This window comes from Taudactylus pleione, unplaced genomic scaffold, assembly GCF_031769625.1.
Source record: "Taudactylus pleione unplaced genomic scaffold, aTauple2 ptg001352l, whole genome shotgun sequence".
Taxonomy (NCBI): domain Eukaryota; kingdom Metazoa; phylum Chordata; class Amphibia; order Anura; family Myobatrachidae; genus Taudactylus; species Taudactylus pleione.
This window is the reverse complement of record NW_028285752.1, coordinates 737,500-750,466: the sequence shown is the minus strand read 5'-3', so window position 1 is coordinate 750,466 and position 12,967 is coordinate 737,500. Positions and strand designations below refer to the sequence as shown.

The 12,967-nt window shown below is 45.8% G+C and overlaps 1 protein-coding gene across 1 annotated transcript in view; it reads right to left on the bottom strand.

Annotated features, from left to right (window-relative positions):
- The window catches only part of LOC148443015 (BTB/POZ domain-containing protein KCTD3-like), a 119,127-nt gene extending 106,919 nt beyond the window's left edge, over positions 1 to 12,208 (bottom strand). The window contains 1 exon segment of the mRNA XM_088463387.1: positions 11,931 to 12,208. Coding sequence (XP_088319513.1) covers positions 11,931 to 12,001 — 71 coding nt within the window. The 5' untranslated portion in view covers positions 12,002 to 12,208.
- Positions 12,209 to 12,967: the final 759 nt, after the last annotated feature.

Genomic DNA, 12,967 nt, shown 5'->3' with positions numbered 1-12,967 from the left:
CGTGCAGTGAGATGTTATAGTGATGTCAGTACTATGTAGGTCACCATGTGCAGTGAGATGTTATAGTGACGTCAGTACTGTGTAGGTCACCACGTGCAGTGAGATGTTATAGTGATGTCAGTATTGTGTAGGTCACCACGTGCAGTGAGATGTTATAGTGATGTCAGTATTGTGTAGGTCACCACGTGCAGTGAGATGTTATAGTGAGGTCAGTACTGTGTAGGTCACCACGTGCAGTGAGATGTTAGTGACGTCAGTACTGTGTAGGTCACCACGTGCAGTGAGATGTTATAGTGACGTCAGTACTGTGTAGGTCACCACGTGCAGTGAGATGTTATAGTGATGTCAGTACTGTGTAGGTCACCACGTGCAGTGAGATGTTATAGTGACGTCAGTACTGTGTAGGTCACCACGTGCAGTGATATGTTATAGTGACGTCAGTACTGTGTAGGTCACCACGTGCAGTGAGATGTTATAGTGAGGTCAGTACTGTGTAGGTCACCACGTGCAGTGAGATGTTATAGTGACGTCAGTACTGTGTAGGTCACCAACTGCAGTGAGATATTATAGTGAGGTCAGTACTGTGTAGGTCACCACGTGCAGTGAGATGTTATAGTGAGGTCAGTACTGTGTAGGTCACCACGTGCAGTGAGATGTTAGTGACGTCAGTACTGTGTAGGTCACCACGTGCAGTGAGATGTTATAGTGACGTCAGTACTGTGTAGGTCACCACGTGCAGTGAGATGTTATAGTGAGGTCAGTACTGTGTAGGTCACCACGTGTAGTGAGATGTTATAGTGACGTCAGTACTGTGTAGGTCACCACGTGCAGTGAGATGTTATAGTGACGTCAGTACTGTGTAGGTCACCACGTGCAGTGAGATGTTATAGTGACGTCAGTACTGTGTAGGTCACCACGTGCAGTGAGATGTTATAGTGATGTCAGTACTGTGTAGGTCACCACGTGCAGTTAGATGTTATAGTGACGTCAGTACTGTGTAGGTCACCACGTGCAGTGAGATGTTATAGTGATGTCAGTACTGTGTAGGTCACCACGTGCAGTGAGATGTTATAGTGATGTTAGTACTGTGTAGGTCACCACGTGCAGTGAGATGTTATAGTGACGTCAGTACTGTGTAGGTCACCACGTGCAGTGAGATGTTATAGTGATGTCAGTACTATGTAGGTCACCATGTGCAGTGAGATGTTATAGTGACGTCAGTACTGTGTAGGTCACCACGTGCAGTGAGATGTCATAGTGACGTCAGTACTGTGTAGGTCACCACGTGCAGTGAGATGTCATAGTGACGGCAGTACTGTGTAGGTCACCACGTGCAGTGAGATGTTATAGTGAGGTCAGTACTGTGTAGGTCACCACGTGCAGTGAGATGTTATAGTGAGGTCAGTACTGTGTAGGTCACCACGTGTAGTGAGATGTTATAGTGAGGTCAGTACTGTGTAGGTCACCAGGTGCAGTGATTACTGCAGACACCCTTCTTGGCAAACTGGCCACAAGTTCCTGGGCAGCAGCAGGCGGTATGTTCTGCCATTCCGCCTTACGTAGAGTGACCAACTGTGACACTGAGGAAGGGCGAGTCGGCCTACAATGCACTCGTCGACCTAGAACACACCCGTCGTTCCAATTCGTCCCAGAGGTTCTCAGTGGGGGTAAGATCTGGACTCTGAGCTGGTCAGTCCATCCGGGTTACCGGATTCTCTGTATACCAATCCAGCATCGCCGTGGAAACATGACAAGTGGCATTGTCCTCCTGATACAAACAAAGGGCAAAATTTACTAAGTGGCGGGTTTGATAGCGGTTTCTAAATGACAGCCCTGTTCTATTATATTCTAAAATTTGTTTTGGCTGCGGTTCTGGCCTTAGTAAATCTGCGGATAGCAAAACCACCGCCAAACCGCCGGGGATTAGAACCCGCCGCCTAGTAAATTTTGCCCATAGTGTTGATTCTAGAAACCTGCACCTGTCACACCCCATGTAGTTCCTCTTTCCTACGTGGAGTGTCGCTCTGTGCTCTGGTGCTTCTAGCACACAGTGGTCTGTATCTCGGCAGTTTGTTACATCAGCTAGGTGTGCTAGAAGCACCAGAACAGAGAGCGCCACACGCCAGGCAGGAGAGAGGTACTGCACGGGCTGTAACAGGTGCAGGGTGCTAGAATGGTGTGCGATGGTAAGTATGGAACCACCTTGTGTACATAGTGTATCTGCCAGACAGAGGAAAATATGTCATTACAGCGTCATGTAGTAAGTAGTACGTGTGTTCTATGCAGAACACCTAAAGCATGGACGGGCGACACCTCAGCAGCCCGGTGACCCTACACACTGACTGACTAACAGGGTAGGATTGTCTAGTGGTCATTATGTGGGCAGCCAGTGAGGGATGGGCGGGATAATGTGGGGAAGGGGATTTGTGGTGCACACTTATGGGATATGGGGGCAGCTGACGCATTTTATGACAAGTGGCCTCTTTATGTAATTAAAATGATTATTTTCACATATCACTACGATTAAAGATAATTTGCGGCCCCTGAGGGCGTCAGATGCCGTCGCGGGTATATATATGTGATATATATGTGTACTCTTACAGCTTTAGGACTTATGTATATTGTAGTCTTTATACACTTTTCTCATCTTCTTCTTTAATGCGTTTGGGTCGGGGCAGGGCGCGTTTTTTTTTGCGATCGTTTTTATGTTTGTCCTGAGCCTCAAATTTTAAAGTGTTCCCGGGATGTAGCGACCTGTGGCCAATCAGACCGTCCGAATATTCACAGCAGCGATAAGCGTGCAGCTTTTGCTGGCGGCAGCCGCTAAGGGGTAGATTTACTAAGGACCGGGCTGTCAACATGGCCGGTCATCGGCAGCTTTTACCTTACCCAGAACAAAGGCTTACCCAGGACAAAGGCTTACCCAGGACAAAGGCTTACCCAGGACAAAGGCTTACCCAGGACAAGGCTTACCCAGGACAAAGGCTTACCCAGGACAAAGGCTTACCCAGGACAAAGGCTTAGCCAGGACAAAGGCTTACCCAGGACAAAGGCTTAGCCAGGACAAAGGCTTAGCCAGGACAAAGGCTTAGCCAGGACAAAGGCTTACCCAGGACAAAGGCTTACCCAGGACAAAGGCTTAGCCAGGACAAAGGCTTAGCCAGGACAAAGGCTTACCCAGGACGGTTTAGCATTTATTTCTATTGCTGTTTTAAAGCTTTCGGGCGAAGCCGCTGATGGCCAATGGCTGACAACCTGCTCCTCAGCAGATCTACTCTAAAAGTCAGCGGAAGGAGCAGGGAAGTCACATCTGCATGGGAACATTGGGCACGATTCAATTAACCGCGAATGAATAGCGCCGGGAATGAGCTCCCGAAGTTATTCAAAGCTGCGCGAAGTTAGGTTGGAGAAGGCTCGTTCTCGCGCCTTAGACAGGGTGTTTAGGTGTGAGAACGGGCATTCTCCAACTAAACTTCCCGACGCGATGCTGTTATCCCGGCGCTAAGGACAGAAAGCAGCATCGCGCCTGGACTTTTGTCGGATTTCTGCTCACATCCCCGGAGGGATGCGAGAAAAAATCCTTAGCCGGGCTTAGCAGCGCAAGTGAATTAAATAGCTCCGGGAGCTGATTCTCGGTGCTATTCACTTCGCGTTGAATAGAATCGGTGTAAGAATCGTGCCCATTGTGTGTGTTCAGACGCACCTTTATGTGACCCCGAGAGCCTTAGAGGAGGACGCAATGCCGATATTTGCGCAGTTCAGCGATTATTTGCTACCTCACATTCTATGGCACATGGGTTCCCCATAGTGTATGCGGAATCCACTGTTGCACTGGTATCAGATTGGACAGGGCAAAACCGTGGGCGTTCCCTGGGCGGTGGCCTGAAGTAAATACAAATGAAGGCCGTCTCACCAGCGTGTCAGCCAATGTGGCTAGGTCTACAAACGCAGATCCGCAGCCACAGAGGCCATGTTTACCCGGACTTCAGTAGGAGACACTGCGCCAACTACAGGCTGGTGCATAAGTGGGTGCTGAATGTACTGGTGTTTGAAACCACCGGCAGAGTTGCACTGCCCACAGCAAGTGACAGCGGGCATCTCAGGGCTGGCACTGCCCGGTGCGCACTAGTACACATGGGGACTAGCATTTGCATATTCCTGCTGCTTTAAATGTAAATACATGGTTCCCACCTCTGCCAGGGACAACGACACACATCTGGCTTGTTTAGGAGACACGGGGGAGAGTGACGGATGCTGGAATAGAGATCGCGGATCCCTGTGCAGAACCGGACTGACTACTGATGGCGCACAATCCTGCCCAACTTTATCTTGTCCGTGACCATCATCTGTTTTATGAAGAAGCACATACGCAGCGCCCGGCCATTCCTACGCAGTGATCCATGATCATTAATATATATAAGTTCTCTGTAACAGGATCCACTTATGGTGTGTAATAGATTTCTGGTTTAAAATGTAAAAGCTATATTTAATGTTGCAAAGTTCGTCAGCCTAGAGTGTGAGCGACAGAACCACAAGCCTCATACACCCCTTTTACACGGACATGAATATTCCGGGTTTTTGCACCTGAACGGGCATCAACCCGGGATTTTTGTCAGGAACCCGGGTCGAGTGACCTGGGGAACCAACGCGGCTAGCTTGCAGGGTTGAGTATGGGTCGTTCCCGTGTCATCCTGCAGTGTAAACGGCGCGACCCGGGTCATTGTGACGCATGCTGCCGATTGGCCGGCTTCAGTGGCGCTTGGAGAGGACATAATTTTCAAGGGTCCACTGCAACGCCGGAAGACCTGGGTCCGCCCGTGAGCGGTGCCGACCCAAGCATAACCCGGGTTGGAGCGGCAGTGTGAAAGGGTCCTGGGTTGGAAACGTGTTAATACATAGTCTGTAGTTGTGGTTTCAAATCTGGTGTCAGAAAATAAAGAAATAAATAATATGAGGGGAATTCAATTAGAGGTGAAAAGCCATATTCGCCTGTTTTTTTGTGAAAAATTCGCCTAAAAAAAAATTCGCCGAATTCAATTCCAGGACAATTTCGCCTAAGTGGAAACAATTCTCCAAAAATGATTCTCCAATCAATAGCTGGTGAAAAGAAATGCAAAATCTTTATTTTGGGGTGCAAACATGGGGAAACAACTCAGACCCCTTGGGACAGCCCCCCAAAGGACAAATACGCAAAAAAAAACAGAAACTAAAACCTAAGAACACCCCAAAAAAGACATATAATTTTTGGGGTGTAAATTTAAAAAGTGGGGGGATAAACATTAAAAGTAGCAAAAAAGACTTCTTGGGGGTCCACAAAGGTGTTTTGGGGATTGCAGGTGCATGCAGCAGGTGGATTTTTCACGTTTTTTAAAAGTTCACTTTAGAGACATAAAAACATGCTAGCACCTATTTTCAAGCACCCCAAATTTGACAGGAATTCTTATTTTCACCAAAAACTACAGCTTTATTCTTCACCACTTTTACAGAAACGCTAATAGCAAGCAATTTACACAACTTAAGTACACAAAATAGCTTTATTAGGGCTATTAGTACACATTTATATTGATTCCCTATGTTAGAGCGTCTTTTTCTGGGGTACAGACTGATTTCCCCAATTCTTTGAGTACTTTTCACCTGTTCCGTATTCGCCTATTTCCGTGTTCGCCTGTTTTGAAATTGAATTAGGCGAAAAGCGGGGACGAGCACGGAATAAATTCGCCTCTGAAACAGGCGAATGAAGCGAACAGTCGGACAGGCGAAAACTTCGCCTCTAATTGAATATGGCTCTATATGTCTATTTAGAGCCAGGTGACACTCAAGGCAGTAGCTGATGAACCAATGTTTCTATGTATTGGATACATATTCTTCAGGGTGCACCTAATACATGTGTGAAATGTAGGTTAACCAACCACGGCCTTGTGTCAGTAATTAGAACATAGTTATCAACAAAGTAACAGCTATTAGACCACATAGCGACAAGGCGACAAATCTTATATATGAAATTCATTGGTTTGTCCGTCCGGTTATATATTCGGACATTCCTGCACCGATTGGGATGGAACTAACGCAAAGTGGTCCAGTTGGACCCTGGCCAGGTTTTAGGGGGGTTAGATCCTGTTCGGACCTCCCGTTGGTGTACGCTGGGCAGAACTTTGACCCCCGGGAGCCTGTTCTGAACCTTCTACTGGATGGATTTGGACAAAAACTTCACAAAGTGCTAACATTGGATCCCAGAAGAGATACTAGGGGGGTTAGGGTCCCAGTTGGACCTCCCGTTTGTGTACGCTGGGCAGAACTTTTACCCGGGAGACTGTTCTGGGCCTTACACTGGATGGATTTGGATGAAATTGGTTTGGGGTGCCTAATGGGGTGGTTGGGGTCCCGGTCGGACTTCACGGTGGAGTGCGCTGGGAAAAATGTTGACACAGGGAGCTTTTCCTGCGTCTTTCACTGGATGGATTTGGACGACATCACATAATAAAACTTAATACTTCAGCCACTGTGAAATATATATATATATACATATATTATATATATACATACACGCACACAAACTGTGAACAATCAGACATTGCCAACTTATTATGAAAGAATGAGAAATATGCGACTTATCCGAATTATTTGAAAACATTCCACAATATTTCGGGCACATGAGCTCAGATAGACCCTGCACAGCGCCAGGAATGAGAATGTTGTGTAACAGGTGATGAAAGACTCCTATGTCCCTACGATGAATAAAGGATAACCAGAACGCACACCGCGTGCCCCTCAGCACTGGGCGCATGTAATATCGCTGAATAGCGTTACGCTATATAACCAGAACGCACACCGCGTGCCCCTCAGCACTGGGCGCATGTAATATCGCTGAATAGCGATACGCTATATAACCAGAACGCACACCGCGTGCCCCTCAGCACTGTGCGCATGTAATATCGCTGAATAGCGTTACGCTATATAACCAGAACGCACACCGCGTGCCCCTCAGCACTGTGCGCATGTAATATCGCTGAATAGCGTTACGCTATATAACCAGAACGCACACCGCGTGCCCCTCAGCACTGGGCGCATGTAATATCGCTGAATAGCGTTACGCTATATAACCAGAACGCACACCGCGTGCCCCTCAGCACTGTGCGCATGTAATATCGCTGAATAGCGTTACGCTATATAACCAGAACGCACACCGCGTGCCCCTCAGCACTGGGCGCATGTAATATCGCTGAATAGCGTTACGCTATATAACCAGAACGCACACCGCGTGCCCCTCAGCACTGTGCGCATGTAATATTGCTGAATAGCGTTACGCTATATAACCAGAACACACACCGTGTGCCCCTCAGCACTGTGCGCATGTAATATTGCTGAATAGCGTTACGCTATATAACCAGAACGCACACAGCGTGCCCCTCAGCACTGTGCGCATGTAATATTGCTGAATAGCGTCACGCTATATAACCAGAACGCACACCGCGTGCCCCTCAGCACTGTGCGCATGTAATATCGCTGAATAGCGTTACGCTATATAACCAGAACGCACACCGCGTGCCCCTCAGCACTGTGCGCATGTAATATCGCTGAATAGCGTTACGCTATATAACCATTCTGCACATTGGGAAAGCACAGCTAAGGGCTGGGCCATGGTCACTGGTGCTATGCCTAATTACATATATACTGCCCAACACTTTCATATACATAAGAACAACAACAACATTGGAAGGAACAATAAAAACAATGAAGTGTTATTATATATGACAATTCAGGGTCCTCAGTCCTGTCACCAGGCAATACAGGGGTTATAATGTAATACAGGGGTTATAATACAATACAGGGGGTTATAATACAATACAGGGGGTTATAATACAATACAGGGGGTTATAATACAATACAGGGGGTGATAATACAATACAGGGGGTGATAATACAATACAGGGGGTGATAATACAATACAGGGGGTGATAATACAATACAGGGGGTGATAATACAATACAGGGGTGTAATGAGATCATGTAATACAGGGGAGATATAATATATGTGATAGTGTAATACAAGGTTTATTAAAGTGTCATATATTGTTACAGTGCAATACAGGGGTAATTATAGTGTAATGTAGGGGCAACCGTATAATACAGGAGTGATATTGTAATATATGGGTGATAGTGTATTATTCAGATGTGCAGTGTAATACATGGAGTGATAGTGTAATATATGGGTGACAGTGTAATACAGGGATTATTATAGTGTAATACAGAGGTAATAGTGTAATACAGGAATGATAGTGCAATATAAGAGTGAGTGAAATACAGGGATTATTATAGTGTAATACAGATGTGACAATGTAATAGAGGGGCTATTATAGTGTAATACAGATGTGACTGTAATACAGGGGGTAAAAGTGTAATATAGGGGTGACAGTGTAATACAGGGATTATTATAGTGTAATAGTGTAATACAGGGAATGATAGTGCAATGTAAGAGTGAATGTAATACAGGGATTATTATAGTGTAATACAGATGTGACAGTGTAATACAGGGGGTGATAGTGGAATATATTAGTGACAGTGTAATACAGGTGTGATAATAGTGTAATACAGGGGTGACAGTGTAATATAGGGGTGACTATAGTTTAATACAGGGGTGACAGTGTAATATAGGGGTGACTATAGTGTAATACAGGTGTGATTATAGTGTAATAAAGGGGTGACTATAGTGTAATAAAGGGGTGATTATAGTGTAGTATTGGGGTGATTATAGTGTAATACAGGGTTGATTATAGTGTAATACAGGTGTGATTATAGTGTAATACATGTGTGATTATAGTGTAATACAGGGGTGACTATAGTGTAATATAGGGGTGACTATAGTGTAATATAGGGGTGACTATAGTGTAATACAGGTGTGATTATAGTGTAATAAAGGGGTGACTATAGTGTAATACAGGGGTGACTATAGTGTAATACAGGGGTGACTATAGAGTAATACGTGGTGACTATAGTGTAATACAGGGGTTATTACAGTGTAATACAGGGGTAACTGTGGTGAAATACAGGGGTAACTGTGGTGAAATACAGGAGTGACTATGGTGTAATACAGAGATTATTATAGTGTAATACAGAGGTAATAGCATAATACAGGGAATGATAGTGCAATATAAGAGTGAATGTAATACAGGGATTATTATAATGTAATACAGATGTTACAGTGTAATACAGGGGGTGGTAGTGTAATACAGGGGTGACTACAGTGTAATATTGGGGTGATTATAGTGTAATACAGGGGTGACTATAGTGTAATACAGGGGTGATTATGGTTTAATATAGGAGTCACTACCGTGTAATACAGGGGTGATTATGGTGTAATACAGAGGTGATTATGGTGTAATACAGGGGTGACTATGGTTTAATACAGGGATTATTATAGTGTAATACAGGGATTATTATGGTGTAATACAGGGATGACTATAGTATAATACAGGGGTGACTACGGTGTAATACAGGGGTGACTACGGTGTAATACAGGGGTGACAATGGTGTAATACAGGTGTGATTATAGTGTAATACTGGGGTAACTATGGTGTATACAGGGGTAACTATGGTGAAATACAGGGGTGACTATAGTGTAATACAGGGGTGATTATAGTGTGTGACAGGGGTGATTATAGTGTGTGACAGGGGTGATTATAGTGTGTGACAGGGGTGACTATAGTGTAATACAGGGGTGATTATAGTGTAATACAGAGGTGATTATAGTGTAATACAGGGGTGATTATAGTGTAATACAGGGGTGACTATGTTGTAATACAGGGGTAATTATAGTGTAATACAGGGGTGATTATAGTGTAATACAGGAGTGATTATGGTGTAATACAGGGGTGATTATAGTGTAATACAGGGGTGACTATAGTGTAATACAGGGGTAATTATAGTGTAATACAGGGGTGATTATAGTGTAATACAGGAGTGATTATGGTGTAATACAGGAGTGATTATGGTGTAATACAGGGGTGATTATAGTGTAATACAGGGGTGACTATAGTGTAATACAGGGGTGATTCTAGTGTAATACAGGGGTGATTCTAGTGTAATAAGGGGTGATTATGGTGTAATACATGGGTGACTATAGTGTAATACAGGGGTGACTATGGTGTAATACAGGGGAGACTATAGTGTAATACAGGGGTGACTATAGTGTAATACAGGGGTGACTATAGTGTAATACAGGGGTGACTATAGTGTAATACACTGGTGACTATGGTGTAATACAGGGGTGACTATGGTGTAATACAGGGGTGACTATGGTGTAATACAGGGGTGACTATGGTGTAATACAGGGGTGACTATAGTGTAATACAGGGGTGACTATGGTGTAATACAGGGGTGACTATGGTGTAATACAGGGGTGACTATAGTGTAATACAGGGTTGACTATAGTGTAATACAAGAGTGACTATGGTGTAATACAGGGGTGACTATAGTGTAATACACGGGTGACTATGGTGTAATACAGGGGTGACTATGGTGTAATACAGGGGTGACTATAGTGTAATACAGGGGTGACTATGGTGTAATACAGGGGTGACTATGGTGTAATACAGGGGTGACTATGGTGTAATACAGGGGTGACTATGGTGTAATACAGGGGTGACTATAGTGTAATACAGGGGTAACTATAGTGTAATACAGGAGTGACTATGGTGTAATACAGGGGTGACTATAGTGTAATACAGGGGTGACTATAGTGTAATACACGGGTGACTATGGTGTAATACAGGGGTGACTATGGTGTAATACAGGGGTGACTATAGTGTAATACAGGGGTGACTATGGTGTAATACAGGGGTGATTATGGTGTAATACAGGGGTGACTATGGTGTAATACAGGGGTGACTATGGTGTAATACAGGGGTGACTATAGTATAATACAGGGGTGACTATGGTGTAATACAGGGGTGACTATGGTGTAATACAGGGGTGACTATAGTGTAATACAGGGGTGACTATAGTGTAATACAGGGGTGACTATGGTGTAATAAGGGGTGATTATGGTGTAATACAGGGGTGACTATAGTGTAATACAGGGGTGACTATGGTGTAATACAGGGGTGACTATGGTGTAATACAGGGGTGACTATGGTGTAATACAGGGGTGACTATAGTGTAATACAGGGGTGACTATGGTGTAATACAGGGGTGACTATAGTGTAATACAGGGGTGACTATGGTGTAATACAGGGGTGACTATAGTGTAATACAGGGGTGACTATAGTGTAATACAGGGGTGACTATAGTGTAATACAGGGGTGACTATGGTGTAATACAGGGGTGACTATGGTGTAATACAGGGGTGACTATAGTGTAATACAGGGGTGACTATAGTGTAATACAGGGGTGACTATAGTGTAATACAGGGGTGACTATAGTGTAATACAGGGGTGACTATGGTGTAATACAGGGGTGACTATGGTGTAATACAGGGGTGACTATAGTGTAATACAGGGGTGACTATAGTGTAATACAGGGGTGACTATGGTGTAATAAGGGGTGATTATGGTGTAATACAGGGGTGACTATAGTGTAATACAGGGGTGACTATGGTGTAATACAGGGGTGACTATGGTGTAATACAGGGGTGACTATAGTGTAATACAGGGGTGACTATGGTGTAATACAGGGGTGACTATAGTGTAATACAGGGGTGACTATGGTGTAATACAGGGGTGACTATAGTGTAATACAGGGGTGACTATAGTGTAATACAGGGGTGACTATAGTGTAATACAGGGGTGACTATGGTGTAATACAGGGGTGACTATGGTGTAATACAGGGGTGACTATAGTGTAATACAGGGGTGACTATAGTGTAATACAGGGGTAACTTTGGTGTAATACAGGGGTCATGATAATGGAGGAGCTTGCACCCCGGGTTATACAGCACCTGGTTCCCCCTACGTTCAGCTGGATGATCTCCCCGGTGCCCGGGCTGAAGCTGCTGCAGTTCCCGGCCATGTCCGCTGCGGCCTCCGGCCTCCTCCCTGCGATCCCCGGGCTGGCGGTTTGGGGAGATCCCGGGATCCGTGTATCAGAGTCCGCTCTCCCCTCCCTGCAGACCGGGCAGCCAGGCGGAGCTCCCCCCGGGGCGCAGCATGTCCCGGGCCGCGGAGGGAAGGGGGAGGTGGCCGGGAATCCTCCTGGATCCAGCGCTGGGAGGAGGCGTCACTACAGGCCGGGGCCGGGCCTCTCCCGTCATCAGCACAGCAACGGAGGCCGCTATCACCATGGCAACCCTCCCAGGTACACCCAGCACCCCTCATACTGTCTGTACCCCAATACACAGTGCACCCTCATACTGTCTGTACCCCAATACACAGTGCACCCTCATACCGTACCCCAATACCCAGTGCACCCTTATACTGTACCCCAATACACCTTGCACCCTCATACTGTACCCCAATACCCAGTGCACCCTTATACTGTACCCCAATACACCCTGCACCCCTCATACTGTACTCCAATACACAGTACACCCTCATACTGTACTCCAATACACAGTGCACCCTCATACTGTACCCCAATACCCAGTGCACCCTTATACTGTACCCCAATACACCTTGCACCCTCATACTGTACCCCAATACCCAGTGCACCCTTATACTGTACCCCAATACACCCTGCACCCCTCATACTGTACCCCAATACACCCTGCACCCTCATACTGTACTCCAATACACAGTACACCCTCATACTGTACCCCAATACACCGTGCACCCCTCATACTGTACCCCAATACACCGTGCACCCTCATACTGTACCCCAATACCCAGTGCACCCTTATACTGTACCCCAATACACCCTGCACCCCTCATACTGTACCCCAATACACCCTGCACCCTCATACTGTACTCCAATACACAGTACACCCTCGTACTGTACCCCAATACACCGTGCACCCCTCATACTGTACCCCAATACACC